Source organism: Eurytemora carolleeae, unplaced genomic scaffold (genome assembly GCF_000591075.1).
Source record: "Eurytemora carolleeae unplaced genomic scaffold, Eaff_2.0 scaffold355, whole genome shotgun sequence".
Classification (NCBI taxonomy): Eukaryota; Metazoa; Arthropoda; class Copepoda; order Calanoida; family Temoridae; genus Eurytemora; species Eurytemora carolleeae.
Window position 1 is genome coordinate 72,980 of NW_019396357.1, and position 19,067 is coordinate 92,046.

A 19,067-nucleotide genomic window follows, 5' to 3' on the forward strand; every position below is an offset into this window, starting at 1 on the left:
TACATGTATATTGTACATTTTAGAATGTTAATTAGGTTGTAAATAGTACATGTATATTGTACATTTTAGAGTGTAAATTAGGTTGTAAAAATTACATTTATATTGTACAGTTTATAGTGTAAAGTAGGTTTTAAATAGTACATGTATATTGTACAGTTTAGAGTGTAGAATGTGGAGTGTAGAGTGTAGAGTGTAAGTGCAGAGTGTAGAGTATATTGTGTAGAGTGTAGAGTGTAGAGTGTAGAGTTTAGTCAGTAGAGTGTAGAGTGTAGAGTGTAAAGTGTAGAGTGTACAGTGTAGTGTGTAGACTTGAGAGTGTAGACTGTAGAATTTAGAGTGTAGAGTGTAGAGTGTAGAGTGTAGAGTGTAGAGTGTAGAGTGTAGAGTGTAGAGTGTAGAGTGTAGAGTGTAGAGTGTAGAGTGTAGAGTGTACAGTGTAGAGTGTATAGAACTAGTCCCAAGAGGAGTATTAAATAAACTAACTTTAAACTTACTTTTATAGTTTAATCTTCTAAACTATTTGCAAACTATTTGAAGCAGGTCTTGGAGCAATCTATAGGTAGGATAAGCTCGTAGGTAGTAAAATGTAAAGGCAACTTTGGTCCTGAGACCAGATTTTATGAATTAAAGGACATAGTTCAACCACGTTCGTAAACTAAACTTCAGCTTTACCCGCCAAACAGAGAATTGGTTCAAATACATCTATCTCGCTATTTATTATATTTAGATAATCTTAGGAGAATTAGGATAGTTAAATTAATTAAGTTAACCATGGACTTGGTAAAACCTTTTTTGAGATGAGCTTTAAGCTACTCTCCGACCCAGTCATTACAATATAAAGAACAACCTATAGAAGTAAGAATTTATTGAATTTGAGCTGCGTCTCAAATCCACCAAAAACCAGCTTTACCTGAGCGTTTAAATCTTGAAATTTTGAATACAATTTTAAGTAGAACCTACCATATTTGAGCCGCGGCTCAAATTCTTTAAATTTGGCATCTGTTAGATCAAGTTTGAAATTGCAACGGTTTACGCTACCGGAGATGGAATTTAAAGAATTTGAGCCGCGGTTTAAATCCGCCAAAATCCGCCAAAACCCGGTTTAAAGGAATTGAGCCTTTGTAACAAACTCTGTTTTTCTAATCCCTATATCTTTTCAACCCAGTACAGTAGACCTTTGATATTTCAAACTATGAAATTTGTTAGATTAAATAATCTAAGTTTGAAATATCAAAGGTTTACACCAACCGGTTGCAGAGATATTGGGTTTAGAACATTTGAATTTGTGGCAAAAACTCAGATCCTTTAGCGCCGACTTAAATCTTGAAACATTTGATACAATTTTAAGTTGAACCAACCATATTTAAACCGCGGCTTAAATTTAAACCGCCGCTCAAATTCTTTAAATTCTGCCACGGGTTGGAAAGTTTTAGGGAGAAGAAAATTTGAGTTACTGGCAAAGACTTAATTCCTTTAGTGATTTCGACAAGGCAATTTTTAAACTGTATTCTCGAAATAAATGATATCACACAAAACCAAAAACATAAATATTGGATTTATGGTGATTTAAACAGCATAATCTGTTGAATTAAAATGTATGGCGGGTTAAAATAATGAATACACTTTAGATCAATTTTATCGCAAGCTTTGAGATAAATAAATAGTCAGCGAAAATCCTATAAAATCAGATAAAAATATCAAAATTGTTTCTTAAGTTGGCAAAGGATTCGAGTGTTTGCCGCAAATTCAAAATTTCTTAGCAATCTTAGAAAATCAGGCTCAATTCTTTTATAATTAGAGTGATTTAGTTTTTATTCTTCAAATTACAGGAAACCCTGTTTTATATATATCTAATTTGAAACACTGGGTAAACATTATCGGTAAATTAGAGTAAATTGTACAAAAAAGATTCCTTATTGCATGATTGAGCTGTCTGGAAAGGTTTATAGATAAATCATTGAAAGATACTGTCATCATCAAACTTATAAACTAGAAATAAAAAAATAAAACTTTTTATTCTAGAGATTGATCAAGATCATATTTTGGAATTATTTAGAAAAAATAAAACCCTGTTTACTCCATAAACGACTGGTGTGTTGAGGGAAGGAATGCTGGAAACTGATAATGTCCAAGATTAGTGTGTTGAGAGAAGGAATACTAGAAACTGATAATGTCCGACATTAGTGTGTTGAGGGAAGGAATGCTAGAAACTGATAATGACCAAGATTAGTGTGTTGAGAGAAGGAATGCTAGAAACTGATAATGTCCAAGATTAGTGTGTTGAGAGAAGGAATGCTAGAAACTGATAATGTCCAAGATTGTTGGAAAAAGTTTACAAATCTTGCAAATTCTTGGCAGGCTCTACGTCTGTCAGGGAACCATCAAATACTGCTGTAACTTTGGGAAAACAATTTACAATTTAAAGGGACTGTAAACTAAATTTAAAGTACCCCTCTATAACATTTTTAAGTGGCATATTCGATTCACAACGGTATTCTGTAAACCTTTGTCTATACCCATCGCCGATGGAGAAATCCATAACTTTCTCGCTGAAAAGGATGGGGTACCGTTGTTGATCCGACATTCCATTCTACAAATAGAGGTCCACTTGAAATAACGTTTAAATTGTCCCAGTAAGAATTAAGATTATGAATTCTTCAAAATAATTCATCTGTTAATTGTGTGATGGTATCATTATACAACAAGTAAATGGTCTGTGTTCTAAATCTAACGTGTGTCTCTTAACACAAAAAAAACGTTATTAGATCCATAGATTCAATCAATAACCTATTTTCGTTTTTCTGGACAATGAAATGAACATTTTCCGACCTACTTCATATTTGTAACAAAGAAATTGTGTTTTTGCCATATACTCGAATTTTTTAATCCCTTTATTTTTGATTTTTCAAACTATGAATTCTGTTCCATCAAAAAGTCAATGTTTTAAATCTCAAAATATCAGGTTGCAAAGACGTAGGGATTAAAAAATTTGAGTTTTTGGCAAATAATCAATTCCCTTGAGTTACGTTTGAAGTTTTGATAATCTGCGACACAAACAATGTTATAAAAAATCTGGAAAAGATTGTTGTTCTCCTTCAATTACTTATAATAACACTTGGATGCATCAGCGATTTTCTAAACGTGCATAAGATTTTCTTACAACATTATTCAAGGTATATTTTTTGTCTCATTAGATCGTAAATTTGGTAAACATAATTGTAATATAAAAAAAACCCAAAATCCGTTCTGAGCTGGGAACTTTAGAATGGTGGATATCGAAATCAATGCTTGATCCACTATTTTCTTAATCTCAAGACTAACCTACTCTTGTACTTGTATCCTGAAAAGTTTATCGAATTTAACCAATCAGAGTCGCGTATCAGAAGCCTGGAAATTAAAAATTTTGCGCTCCATTTAAGATTAATATATAAAAACGAGAGGGACTCTCCAATTTTGAAAAACCGGTTTATGATTTTTCTGTACTATATCCAAAAAAGAGTGGATTAAGAAAGAAATTAAAAGTGTCCACATTGGATATTCGGATTAAGCAGTCGGGATTAAAGGTATCCCATTCTACAGTTTCCAGAGCTGAAAACTTTAGAATGGGATATTCTTAAAACCGATCGGTTAATTAATCTGGAGATTAATAACAAGTGGAGAACAGGCATTATTTAATCTGGAGATTAAGAAAAAAAAGGAGATCAAGCATTAATATAGATATCCACCATTCTAAAGTTTTCAGCTCAGCTCAGTAGTTATAGACAATGGCATCAACTAATATTTTTTAGAGACACCAAGTAAAATTTTAGAAATCATTCTAATAACTAGACAGTTATCTTCTTGCGATTAAAAACTGTTCACAACCCTTTCCGTGAAGAATAAAATAAAATACATTTTCATAAAAACTGCAGTAAATTCGACTCTTCCAGAAAATTTATAAAAGCTGAAATTTTACGTGGAATATCCACATATTAAATATTACGTGGAATATCCACATATTAAATATTACGTGGAATATCCACATATTAAATATTTGTTTCTCAAATTCACGGATTTTCAAGCTAAATTCAAAAATGTATGGAATGATGATAAAAATATCTGCAAAGTTGGACAAAGGTGAAAATATTTGATTAAATTTGATAAAAAGATGCCAAGATACCGTCATATTGAAAATACATCTTAAACATAATATTAATTATACTAACCATGGAGATACCGTCATATTGAAAATACATCTTAATCATCATATTAATTATACTAACCATGGAGATACTGTCAAATTGAAAATACATCTTAATCATAATATTAATTATACTAACCATGGAGATACTGTCATATTGAAAATACATCTTAATCATAATATTAATTATACNTTGTTAGTTAGAAAATTAGGATGCTCAGTTAGGAAAATATGACTGTTAGATAGGAAAGTAGGATTGTTAGTTAGAAAAGTAGGACTGATAGTTAGGAAAACATGAATGTTAGATAGGAAAATATGACTGTTAGTTAGGAAAATATGTTATACTAACCATGGAGATACTGTCATATTGAAAATACATCTTAATCATAATATTAATTACACTAACCATGGAGATACCGTCATATTAAAAATACATCTTAATCATAATATTAATTAAACTAACCATATGGAGTGCCCGGCGTTACCTAGGTTTACATTATTATTTTTAATCATAGAATATCCACCGTTTACCCGCGCTTGGTATTAAATCACGATTCTAGCCGAGTCTCCGGCCGTTGCCCTTGGAATTTCAAAAATGTCCAAAAACAATTTTAGCCTAAAAACTCAGTTAATTTGGCCCAGCTGTTTGGCAAGCTATAACGAACATAAATATAAATATATATGCATATATAATGAAAGAAGAGCTTTATTATAAAGATAAATTAACATAATATTAAATTTATCAAATAAGAATGGTAGGGGTTTCTTGGTTTGTTTTAAGCATTTTTTACTTTCAAGAGGGTTCTTAATATTAATATTAATACACTGTTATCGTTATTTGATGATCTACTTTGTAAATTTCTTCTCTCATATATGTACGTATATATATATATATGTTATTCATATGCTGTCCAAACGTCTGTATACCAATAGGCTGATATTTTTTTTACAAAACCCATGAGCCATGGGTACCAAGGGGTAACATAGGATAAAAACATTTGATTTTTTAAAAATTCCTCGTGCTATGCTTAGTACTTCAGCTATATAATAATATAAGTTAGTTCTGTTGGAGGTTGGAAGAATGCGTCCTTGAGATGGTGGCCTTGTTTAAATGCTTTATATTGCATTGTCATGTATATAAATATGTACTTCCAAGCCCAAAGTACAAATAATCATTTTATTAACATTAAGAATATGAATGTGTGTATGAAGTATGTACATTATGACATTATGAAGTAACGAAAAGAATAAAAATGCACTTTTATGCACAGTTAACACAGAAAGGAGAGGAGGTAGTTGTTGGTCATTTTTTATATAATATCCTTCTGGCTTTCATTTCTACATAAATAAATTTTAAACCTTAAATATGGAATTTTAATAAAGTGCGGAGGTTGCTATTTCCTGGAACCAGATCAAATATATACCAAGAAGTAGTTGAACCACTAATCTTCAACTTGAAACGGCGTGGAACAAAGAGAAGTGGTTTAACTACGATTATGCGGTTCAACTACTTCAAGTTATTGATTAAACCTGGTTCCAGGTCTATTCTATGATGCATGAATATGTTCTCTAGTTCACTATCCTGAGATGTGAGTGTAGAATCCAGGCCTAGTATAATAACACTGGTGTAGCAGAGAATAGATCCAATGATGATTAGATTATTCAGGTTCGGAGAACTCATCTTAATTTGCCTAAACATTATCTTGGGTAGAGATCAGTTTCCTTATCCTAGTCCTATAGTTCACTATCTTGTTCCTTGTCCTAGTTCACTATATCCTGGTCCTGATCCTAGTCCTAGTTTTCTATCCTGGTCCTAATCCTAGTTCTAGTTCAATATCCTTATCCTAGTCCTAGTTCATTCTCCTGGTCCTTATCTTAGTACTAGCTAATTATCCTGGTTCTTATCCTAAACATAGTTCCTTATCCTAGTCCTAGTTAACAATCCTAGTCCTAGTTCACAATCCTGGACTTTTTCCTAGTCCTAATTCCATGTTCTGATCTTATTATCTTACATAGCTCCCTATCGTAGTCCTTTTATAAGTCCTATGTTCACTATCCTGGTCCTTTAAATGCTTAGCCTTTATCCAGTCCATCTTTGTCCTGTTATTGTCCTTTCTTTCTAGTCTTATAATTCAGTTTCTGTTCTAAGCACGCATAACACACCCCTCCCCCATCCAACGTCTCAGTTGAAAATTCTTTGAAACTGTTCGGGAAACTGGTTGTGTGTGAAGTGTTGAACTGTCTTACTAAATATAAATATATAACTTTCTCCTCTAGTTCTATCATACTACAACTAGAGACTGGAGGAAGGAGAGGAGAAGGAGAGTCAAGACGTGGGTAAGAAGTAAGGATGGTTAAATGAGGAAAGAGTGGGGGAAAAGAGGGATCGGCGGAAAGGATGGGGGGGTAAGTTAGGAAATGGGAATGGAGAAGGATAGTTAGATTGTGAAGAAGGACTGTCAGAAAGGAAATTAGGACTTTTAGATAGGAAGGTAGGACTGTTAGATAGGAAAGTAGGACTGTTAGATAGGAAAATAGCACTGTTAGATGGGAAAGAAGGACTGTTAGATAGGAAAGCAGGATTGTTAGTTAGAAAAGTAGGACTGTTAGTTAGGAAAATATGACTGTTAAATAGGAAAGTAGGATTGTTAGTTAGAAAATTAGGATGCTCAGTTAGGAAAATATGACTGTTAGATAGGAAAGTAGGATTGTTAGTTAGAAAAGTAGGACTGATAGTTAGGAAAACATGAATGTTAGATAGGAAAATATGACTGTTAGTTAGGAAAATATGACTGTTAGTTAGGAAAGGGGGCTGGGGAATAATTATTGCAAAAGGTATCCATATGGGGTTAAAGATGGTTCGGAGTGGGGAGGAGGTAGGGGGCGGAAACGAAATTCCTATTCCCTGGGAGGAGGAGGTCGAGGGGGGAAGAATAATTAATTTTTAAGGGGGGGGGGGAGGGGTTTAGGGAGAAAGTCAAAGAGAGACTGGAGGCATGAATTAAATTGGATGCTAATAGTTTTGATGGAGAAAAGTAGAGCTTTAAATCATATTTTATTTCTAACAAGTAAATCAATTGAATCACCGAGTATTGCAAAGCTGTAACAAATCTAATATCAATATTTTCTAAGATTTGTTCAAATAAATACTTTCATAATTTCAGCTCTTTTTTTAACTCTTAAAGCTATAAACTCACAAATTAAATTAAAGCTATAAACTCACAAGTTAAATTAAATTAAATAAATTCACAAATTAAATTAAAACTATAAACTCACAAGTTAAATTGAATTAAATAAACTCCCAAATTAAATTAAATTAAATAAACTCCCAAATTAAATTAAATTAAATTAACTCACAAATTAAATTAAATTAAATAAACTCACAAATTTAATTAAATTAAATAAACTCACAAANATTCTAAGGGGGGGCATATTTTACGCTAAGCTTGATTCAGAAAAGTAAAAACACGTTGTAAAAATGCAAATATAGAAATGTCTCTGCCCATGACAAGTAATTACCCCCCACCCCAACCAATCGCAAGCTGTCAAAGAAGTCAACAAAACGAGTTTTTACAGTAATATAATCTACATTAAGGGAGTATATCCCAGTTTTTAACGAGACACAACACAATAGCTGAATATAGTATTTGCTTCAAAACCATTCATGCTAAAACTTAGAAAATAACCGTGTTTAAATAAAAGTACTTAGAGGACTATACATGTCAGTTAAGTGGACATTTCAAAAGCGACATGTTCGATCTTCTTCGGTACCCTTAAAAATTTAGTCTGAGCATAAAAAATGAAGATGTTTTTCTTTCTGAAATTGATTAGTTCTAATTTTGGTTTTAGTGTAAAAGTGACTTTTGGATATATACAAAAGAGCCAAAGAATTAATGTTTGAATTTAGCTCTGCAACTCTTTAAACACTTCAAAATGCGTTTAATAGTCCCTTTTAAAGCTTTTTTTGTGGAAATCCCGTTTTTAGGAAAGTCTCTACTATACTTACTTTTGATGCCTATACTTGATGTTGACAGCTAGGAAACCTAATCCTGTAACTATTCCAAGAGAAGCTACCACTACAAGGATCGAATAGATCGTCAGATTAACCCTTGTCAGTTCGATCCTCGTCACAGTTCGATCCTTGGGAACCTTGTTCCAGGATATCTGGTTGCATCGTTCCATGTGTAGGGTTCTTGTTACTCCGGAATATTCTCCGACACATTTCTCCTCGTCACCTGAACATGCAGAGGATATAAATCTAATAATAAAGATTGGAAAACCTTCCATCAACATCAATTACCAATAAGTTGTATAATTTTGGACTATTTTAGAAAAATCAACATTTTGTGATCAAATATGAACGTGCAATCACACTACCTAATGTCAAACCTTTAAAAAAACTTTGGCTAGTAATAATGCTGAATTTCTAAATATTCTTTTCATGCCCCAAATTTTACTTCATTCGTCGAAAAGTTTTGCAGATTCTTTTTGTTTCTTTTGTGGATTTTGAGGAAATGACCTTTGATCTGCCTTTGATCTTCCCTTGGATCAGGTTCATATTGATCTCAGTACACCAACAGACAATTGAAATAAATAGATAGGGAGGCGTTGATGTAGAGTGAAGGGGGGGGGGGGGGAAAACCAACTTGGCAAAGAAACCCTCTCAACAGTTAAGGAGAAATAATCTAAGGAACGTTTTGCACTTTCTAATAATAGTCTTTTAAGCTAAACCAGGTTTCAAATATTGTAATCCTATATTTCTATATTTATGCAGTTGTTGGTGATCCATGGAATTAATGCAATTCAAAATATAAATAGTCTAAAAATAATCATTTAATAGTCATTAACAAAATTTGTGTAAGTATATGATTTCATTAAAAGCTTCTTAAAAATCGAGAATATATTGTTTAATGTGTTATTGTTGATTCTACTTTTATTATTTCTTGACCCAAAAAAAACTCTTAATCCAAACCTTCCACTCCACGTCAACATGAAATACTAATCTAAGTATGTTTCCTGCAGGGGCAAACAATGTTAAAAGGGTGTCCTAATGAAAGAAAGCCTAGTTTTGTACTACCAAAAACTGTACTGTACTTTTCAGGAGTGAAATAAATAAATAGGGAAGCACTGAGTTTATTTACATTTCTTCTATAAACTGCGGTTCAATATTTTTTTATCACATTGACTAAATAATCCCAAACGTTATCGCTGTAAGCTGGAAACTTTTCAAAAGACGGATAAATTTATTCTCTTATAACAGACTCATTTGTTGAGGATCAGTCAAATTCAGTTAGTTTAATATGCTGCCAATAAAAACAAAATTAAAAATCATTCTATCCATTCCAAGTTTCAAACTCTAATTTTCATGAGTTAGAATAAATACAGAATCGATTCAAAAACTTTTAGAACAGTTTAATCTCAGGAAATACAACAAGAATTCTTAATTCACCGGATTGATAACAGAATGAAATAAATCATAACAATCTAGGAACGAAAAAACATAACGTTTTTATAAATTCTAAAAAATAAAACATGTTACTAATGCAAAATATCAAATATGAAGAAAGCAGAATATTTTTAATGAACGGAGATTCAGAATAAGAAATTCGATTCAGTTCCTTTGATTTATTAATACTTACATCTTTGCAAGCTGATGTCGTTAACTTTTGCTGTTTCAAATTATGAATTATGAAAGATCAATAAGTTTTAGTTTGAAATGCCATGAGGTTGCAAAGATTTAAGGATTAGTAACAAAATTGTCTTTGTTTTGTAATATGCAAGTATGTTCATCTTAAAGGGATTATGAGCGTAATTTCAAGTGACTCTTCATGTAAAGATGGTGATGTACGATTTACAACGGTACCCTTAAAATCATTTTCTGGTCAAGTATGCATTCGATATCACTGTGTTTAGTTATTTAAACTATTTATTTATATTTGCGGCTTCTCTGCACATGTGACGTGTGCATTTATTGCTTATAAGAACCAATGGAAAAATTATCAGAATTCTAAACAGTTTTCTAGTCAGGAAAATGACAATGTTTTCTACATTTTTTATCATAAGCTACTACTAATGTCACCCATATAATTTAATTTTGGAAAAGAAAGAAAGAAGTTTGTAACATATTTCTTGTAGAAACACTAAATATGTCCACACGGTCGAGTCGTTGGTTTCTCATCATTTGAGGATGACACTATGACCCTATGACCCTATGTCTCCCTGATCGAAAAATTCATTGGGTTTTGTTTTACCTATGATTTGGTTGATAAGTATAGTTCCTCTCCGACTATTTTCCTTGAACTGTACTCGACCCTGCACAAGATAAATTCTATTTAAAATATAATGGATTTCATTCCTATCTAATTTTAATTTAAAGCTCTCCGGACACAGGATTTTCAAGAAGAAAAATGGGAAAAGTTCGCCATTTCATTTATCTTTTTAAAGTTTTTAGTTCCATTTCCTACTTTGTTGAAAGCTTAGCAAAACGTAAAAAGAAGAAGGGTTTGGATCGGGGTGGGGGGAGGGGAGGCAGGTTAAAAGGTAGAAATTTTACAAATTTTAGAGATAAAAAATGAACCTACCGTTACACCTTGAAAAGAAGTGAGACTGAGAGCTTTAATAAACCTCTGTTCCCATTCTACATCCCTGAACAACAAACCTTTAATCTAGGTGTACACTGTACACGTACAACAGAATAAACCATGTTAAACCCCCTGGTTTAATCTAGGTGTACACGTAAAACAGAATAAACCATGTTAAACCCCTGGCTTAATCTAGGTGTACACGTACAACAGAATAAACCATGTTAAACCCCTGGATTAATCTAGGTGTACACGTACAAAAGAATAAACCATGTTAAACCCCCTGGTTTAATCTAGGTGTACACGTACAACAGAATAAACCATGTTAAACCCCTGGATTAATCTAGGTGTACACGTACAACAGAATAAACAATATTAAGCCCCTGGTTTAATCTAGGTGTACACTGTACATATACAACAGAATAAACAATGTTAAACCCCCTGGATTAATCTAGGTGTACACGTACAACAGAATAAACCATATTAAACCCCTGGTTTAATCTAGGTGTACACTGTACACGTACAACAGAATAAACAATATTAAACCACCCTGGATTAATCTAGGTGTACTCGTACACCAGGATAAACCATATTAAACCACCCTGGTTTAATCTAGGTATACTCGTACACCAGGAAAAATCATGTTAAACCCCCTGGATTAATAAAAAACAATATTGGGTTTAATGTGCAGAGAAAACAATAATGAAATATTTGCTTAAAGTTGAAAATACATGAAATTTCAGCATACGTAGTGCAGAGAATATATGGTTCGTTTTGAGTTAAATTTAAGTTGTTGCACGACAGTTAAAAAGATTCAAGTACAGTTGAAGCTCCAGGCAAGAAAAACAACTGTAGCTCCAGGTGGAGAGAAAAGTACAATTGAAAAGCTTTAGGTAAATAGGGATAAGTAGTGTTGTAGCTCCGGGTAGGGATAAAAGTACTGTTGTAGCTAAAGGTAGGGATAAAATTACTGTTGTAGCTCCAGGTAGGGAAAAAAGTACAATTGGAAGGCTTTGGAAAGGGATAAAAGTACAATTGGAAAGCTTTAGGAAGGTATAAAAGTGCTGTTGAAGAGAGAAAAGTAATGTTGTAGCTCCAGGAAGAGAGAAAAGTAATGTTGTAGCTCCAGGAAGAGAGAAAAGTAATGTTGTAGGTCCAGAAAGAGAGAAAATTAATGTTGTAGCTCCAGGAAGAGAGAAAAGTATTGTTGTAGCTCCAGGAAGAGAGAAAAGTACTGTTGTAGGTCCAAGAAGAAAGAAAAGTACTGTTGTAGGTCCAGGAAGAGAGAAAAGTACTGCTGTAGGTCCAGGAAGAGAGAAAAGTAATGTTGTAGCTCCAGGAAGAGAGAAAAGTAATGTTGTAGCTCCAGGAAGAGAGTAAAATAATGTTGTAGCTCCAGGAAGAGAGTAAAATAATGTTGTAGGTCCAGGAAGAGAGTAAAATAATGTTGTAGGTCCAGGTAGAGAGAAAAGTACTGTTGTAGGTCCAGGAAGAGAGAAAAGTAATGTTGTAGCTCCAGGAAAAGAGAAAAGTAATGTTGTAGGACCAGGAAGAGAGAAAAGTAATGCTCTAGCTACAGGAAGAGAGTAAAATAATGGTGTAGCTCCAGGAAGAGAGTAAAATAATGGTGTAGCTCCAGGAAGAGAGTAAAAAAATGTTGTAGCTCCAGAAAGAGAGTAAAATAATGTTGTAGCTCCAGGAAGAGAGTAAAATAATGCTGTAGGTCCAGGTAGAGAGAAAAGTACTGTTGTAGGTCCAGGAAGAGAGAAAAGTAATGTTGTAGCTATAGGAAAAGAGAAAAGTAATGTTGTAGCTCCAGGAAGAGAGTAAAATAATGTTGTAGATCCAGGAAGAGAGTAAAATAATGCTTTAGGTCCAGGTAGAGAGAAAAGTACTGTTGTAGATCCAGGTAGAGAGAAAAGTACTGTTATAGGTCCAGGAAGAGAGAAAAATACTGTTTTAGCACCAGGTAGAGAGAAAAGTACGGTTGGAAAGCTTTAGGTAAATAGGGATACAAGTACTCTTGTTGCTCCAGGTACGTAGAGAATTAAGTGCTTTGCGGGCATTGCAATCTTTGCATGGAGGGCAACTTGAAATTATGCTTCCAGTCTCTTTAGTCAGTCTATACCTTACTTTTTCCTGTTTTTCAAGATTATGAGATTATTGAATCGATCCCGGAACTATATACTGTGCATTGTTAACGCACAATTTAGCTTATTATTGCAAAAATAAGAAATATATCAACTTCAACAAAATCTACCGAATGACCCAAAAAGTGTAATCAGTGTTGTTTAAGCTGTTACTTGTAATAATAATGATAATAATAATGGTAGTCACACTGTAAATATAATGAGAGTTTAGTTAATACTCATCGATTTTTTTTCCATCGATAATATTAATAAGACATGTTGATATTTGTTGAATAAAAAAGAAACTTTCTGAATATTGAATAAAAATATTCTGTTGACAAAACCATTCTTTCCAACCGTTTCTCTTCTCATATTAGGCAGAAGCACCAACTGCACAGATTTAACAAACTGTACAGGGAGAACCAGAACAATGTGGAATAGGAAGACGGTAATATAACAATTTTGTATTTGTTAGTTTAATCATTAAATCATTAATATTAATCAAATGGGTCTGTTTACACTGCACAATTTCCGCGTTTTATGTTCATAACTAGAGTCTAAAATTCGTCTTCCTATTTCACAGTTTTCTGGTTCTTACTGTGTTTATATATTTTCTAGTTCTAAAAAGTACATAGAGGTTTTAGAGAGAATCCAAATACATTTTTGATACTATCAGCGATGTGAAATAAGTTGGCTTGTTTATAGCGGACGTTTGACGTGTCAACAAAATTGGGAAAAAATGTGACAAGGTGTTTCTAAAATCTTCTTTCCAAAGGTTGACCCCGAGAGAAAATATAATGAGTTAGGTTTTTGAACTGTTCCCAAAGAGAATGGAATATATATTAGAGTGGAATTTAGACAATACCTCGGTATGAATTTTGTCAGTCCCTTTCAGCCTGAAAGGGAGTTCAAAGTGTACACATCATGTAAATGTTCACAAATTATATGCAGTACATTAATACAGTATGTTCTCTAGACTATCCATTTCAATTTCTAATTTTTTAAAGCTTTTCAATAAACTTTATGAAATGAATAAGGTGAATAAAAAACATCATTTGATTTATAGTTAAAACGGAAAATCATCGTTTGTAAAGTGAAAGGCATAGAGACTATGTGAAATGATCATTGGTCAATTATGAAACCAGCCTATTTCATAATTTGGTTTTCTTTTAATTTTAATTTTGGATTTTCTATAAAATGATATTCCAGGGCCCAAAAGGTTATATAGCACAAATATGTGAAGTACATCTGCAGTATGGAAACAGTACAACAAAATAGCCGTTTTACACTTGTTTCTAGTAAATTCCACTCTAATATATATTCCATTCTCTTTGACTGTTACACATAGGAAATGGATTTTTCAGGCTCCTTTTCATACCTAGACTTATCATTTAAAAATCAAAAGGAGTTAAACTGCCTCCTTTTCCAAGTTGTGCTCCAAGATTCCTGGGAAAACGTTCCTTCCCCCCCCCCCCAAAAAAAAAACAGTCCACCATTGTATTTGATGAAGGACAGTGTATGTATATTATTTACTATAAATCATCTAATATGATTGATGAGAAATATTTAAGTATTCTGCTGCAGGCTTTCTTAGACCAGAATCCAGATCAGAAAAATGTTTGTGTATTACTCAGGGAGTAAGGAATAGAAGGGAGATATAACTGACGCGGTTCGCCACACCATATGATTATACATGCTTTGCAGACGAGTACTCCATTTGTATATGAAATGCTCAGAATAGGTTATTGTATACGCAGTAAATGTACATCAGACAAATACTTCTTATACAAATGGAGTACTCGTCTGCAAAGCATGTATAATCATATGGTAGGGCGAACCGCGTCAGTTATATCTCCCTTCTATTCCTTACTCCCTGATATTACTGTATAAGTAAACAAACAAATCAATGTTTGTGAACTACTGTATAAGTAAACAAAAATCACAATGTTTGTGAGCTACTGTATTAGTAAACAAACATCACAATGTTTGTGAACTACTGTAACAACATGATGTTTGTATACAACTGTATAAGTAAACAAACCGAACAATGTTTGTGAACTACTGTATAAGTAAACAAACAGCACAATGTTTGTGAACTACTGTATAAGTAAACAAGCAATCAATGTTTGTGAACTACTGTATAAGTAAACAAAAAGCACAATGTTTGTGAGCTACTGTATTAGTAAACAAACATCACAATGTTTGTGAACTACTGTAACAACACAATGTTTGTATACAACTGTATAAGTAAACAAACAGAACAATGTTTGTGAACTACTGTATAAGTAAACAAACAGCACAATGTTTGTGAACTACTGTATAAGTAAACAAGCAATCAATGTTTGTGTTTAACAGTATAACTAAACAAACAACACAATGTTTGTGTATTTCTGTATAAGTAAACAAACAACACAATGTTTGTGAACTACTGCATAAGTAAACAACACAACACAACTGTATAAGTAAACTAACAACACTATGTTTGTGAACTACTGTATAAGTAAACAAACAACACAATGTTTGTGAACTACTACATAAGTAAACAAACAACACAACTGTATAAGTAAACTAACAACACAATGTTTGTGAACTACTGTATAAGCAAACAAACAAATCAATGTTAGTGTATTGCTGTATAAGTAAACAAACAACTTGATGTTTGTATACTGCAGTATAAGGAAAGAAGATCTGAATCTACTGGGAGAACCAGAACACGCTTGAACAGGAAGATGAAACTTTTATACTCGACTCAAGTTATGACTACCCCACCCCCCATCCTTACTGACTAGGTACTCAGTTTTTAACTTTTCAAAATCATCATTTTCATTAACTGTTTAATGTTGTGTCATCCATATTAATGTTTGTTCTTGACTTCTAATGTGTAAAGTTAATGTTTAAATCGGCTGGAAAAACTATTTTTTACAATGTATAATGTACATTGTACATTGTACAAACCATAATTGGTAAAATACATATTACACTAAATAAACTTTGAGCTTTCTTAGCTTACTAAATACAGGGACGATTAATTATTTTGGTATTATTGTTATTATGATGAAAATATAAAAAATAATAATTTTCATAATTTTAATAGTTTATTATAAAACTTTGAAATCTTTGTAAAGTTGTGATTTGTCAAGCCCAGAGTATTTGACCAAACAGAAACTTAATTCCTTTCTAACTTTAAAAAAAAATAGAATTTAAGCGGACTCATGAGCACTGTTAAAAGAAACAGCACATGAACTAAAGTAAAATTTAATCTTATATGTTTTTTATCACAACTCTTGTTAAGAAGAAGAAAACGGAGTTGAATCTATAGTATGTAACCTAATAAATTTGTATTTCTCATACTTGATGTGTAAAATCATAATTAGAAGTACCTTCTCCTCCTGGTTAGTTTGCTGTAACTGACTGAAGACAAACAACCCTATCGAACACTTTATAAGCATAATTAGAAGTACAGTAATGTAATTGACCTTCTCCTCCTGGTTAGTTTCCTGTAACTGACTGAAGACAAACAACCCTATCGAACACTTTATAAGCATATAGACTGATTTTTAATCAATTGTTGTGTCTATATATAAAAAGTAGAAATCTCTGTTTGTATTTCCGATCATAACCGCAGAACCCCCTGACCGAGTTTCCTCAAAATTTGGATTGGGTAACTCGGCAAGACCACGGGAATTTCCTTAGCTTGGTTTAAAAGTTTGAAGTTGAGTAAGTTAATTGTAATTAAAATATTAGAATCCAGGCAAAGCTGGGTTCCCGAGCTAGTGAATATATATTGCTTATCGCTTTTTATTGTTTAAAGAAACCAATTGTTTATAAATATACAAATTGAGAAGTCAAATTACACTAGTATACAATATACAGAATACCATATGTTACATTGTATACAGTATCTATAAATATACAATTTGAGAACTCAAATTACACTTGTATACAATATACAGAATACAATGTTACATTTTACATTATCTATAAATATACAATTTGAGAACTCAAATTACGCTTGTATACAATATACAGAATGCAATATGTTACATTGTATACAGTATCTATAAATATACAATTTGAGAACTCAAATTACACTTGTATACAATATACAGAATACAGTATGTTACATTGTATACAGTATCTATAAATATACAATTTGAAAACTCAAATTACACTTGTATACAATATACAGAATACAATATGTTACATTGTATAGTATCTATATATATATACAATTTGAGAACTCTAATTACACTTGTATACAATATACAGAATACAATATGTTACATTATATACAGTATCTATAAATATACAGTAGTAATCACTATTTGTTTGTGTGTTCGATCACAACTCGAGAACCCCATTACTGATTTGCCTCAAATATTGACTGAGGAACTCGGAAGAACTACGAGAATGTTCTTAGCTTTGTTTAAACGTTTTTAGTTGAATAGTTGACTCTGAAAAAGAAAACTTTGTATCCCGGCAAAGCTGGGTTCCCAAGCTAGTGAGGGTTTATTATCTTTGAACAGTAAATGCCCGCTAATTTACTAAGCAGTCAGGCCTTTTATAAATGGATTTATAAATAAACTGTATAAACAATGTTCTTCACGTCAAATCAGGGGTCTTGCTTAAACATCAGTAAGCCGTAACTTTGGAACCCATTTTCACTTAAGAACCCATTTTCACTTTGGAACCCATTTTCACTTTGGAACCCATTTTCACTTTGGACCCCATTTTTACATTGGACCCCATTTTTACTTAGGAACCCAGTTTCACTTTGAAACCCATTTTCACTTTGGAACCCATTCTCACTTTGGAACCCATTTTCACTTTGAAACCCATTTTCACTTTGGAACCTATTTTCATTTTGGAACCCATTTTCACTTTGAAACCCAATTTCACTTTGGAACCCATTTTCACTTTGGAATCCATTTTCACTTTGAACCCCAATTTCACTTTGGAACCCATTCTCACTTTGGAACCCATTTTCACTTTGGAACCCATTTTCAATTTGGAACCCATTTTCACTTTAGACCCCATTTTCACTTTGGAACCCATTTTCACTTTGGAACCCATTTTTAATTTGGAACCCATTTTCAGTTTGGAACCCATTTTCACTTTGGACCCCATTTTCACTTTGGAACCCATTTTCACTTTGGAACCCATTTTTACTTTGGAACCCATTTTTACTCGTAGCTTGAACAAAATCAAAACGGGTAAACTTGTAATTCGAATAAAGCTTTTTAACAATCAAAACTTTAAAAAAATTGTCTTCCTTATATTGATATAATCGCCTACCACCGTTTATAAACGAACCGTAGTCAAGGTAGAAACAGATAGTTAAACTATATTTCTTCAGCGTGTCGGAAAGCATACTAAAGAAGAAATGAAACCAGCCATATACTTAGATCAATATTATCTCGCAAGTTTTACAATGTCGGTCTCTGCAATAATTAACGTAAACCTGTATTGATTGTTCAACAGGTTGTGTGATAAACACTGTTAAAAACAATGGTAAAAACTGGTTCAGTTTTGTTTACTCACTGTCTACAGTTTGCATGCAACTCATGCTTTTCATGCAATTTTTAAATTATGAAACAATTTCCTTCTCGTAAAATAAATAAACATAACGTTATTAAACATTAACGTTTTCATTAATTGCATTATTACGATTGTTATACCTTTTACAAAATAGAATACACAATTTTTTATTTTACCTGTATTTGAAGTCCAGCATTGTCTGGTTGTTTAATTTAGCTTCCTCGTTAACTGCATGTATTGCTAGGGCTATTGCCCAGATACCGTCGTAGGCGTATCCATGAAACCTAAATCATAAAATTATAGATATATATTATATATATATAGTATTTTCAACTTTTCTAAGTTTAAATATACATTTTAAATGATCAAATGTATATATATCTTCTTAAAATGCATATATATATATATATAAATAATACGGTGTTTCATACATAAATCTTGAAGTCAAAATTGTTTATGGTAATCGGACCCTGCAGGGAGGGAAAATTAAATTGTTTGAATCAAATCAAGCATCTAATATAAACAAGTATTAACTTCTGTTTGTGTGTGTGTCCGATTATGACTCAGTAACACCTCAACCAATTTGCCTCAAATATCGGGAACTCAAAAGAACTTTAAGGTTTTAAAGAGGAAACTCCA

At 32.5% G+C, this 19,067-nt stretch overlaps 1 protein-coding gene across 1 annotated transcript in view; it reads right to left on the reverse strand.

The window, feature by feature from the left end:
- The window catches only part of LOC111701631 (uncharacterized), a 66,168-nt gene that overhangs the window by 14,121 nt on the left and 32,980 nt on the right, over positions 1-19,067 (reverse strand). The window contains exons 8-13 of the mRNA XM_023473004.1: positions 18,605-18,712; positions 10,762-10,825; positions 10,432-10,492; positions 8,187-8,415; positions 5,692-5,871; positions 4,206-4,272 (exon numbers count right to left, since the gene is read on the reverse strand). Of these exons, the coding sequence (XP_023328772.1) occupies positions 4,206-4,272; positions 5,692-5,871; positions 8,187-8,415; positions 10,432-10,492; positions 10,762-10,825; positions 18,605-18,712 (709 nt within the window). The remainder of the gene's footprint in view (positions 1-4,205; positions 4,273-5,691; positions 5,872-8,186; positions 8,416-10,431; positions 10,493-10,761; positions 10,826-18,604; positions 18,713-19,067) is intronic.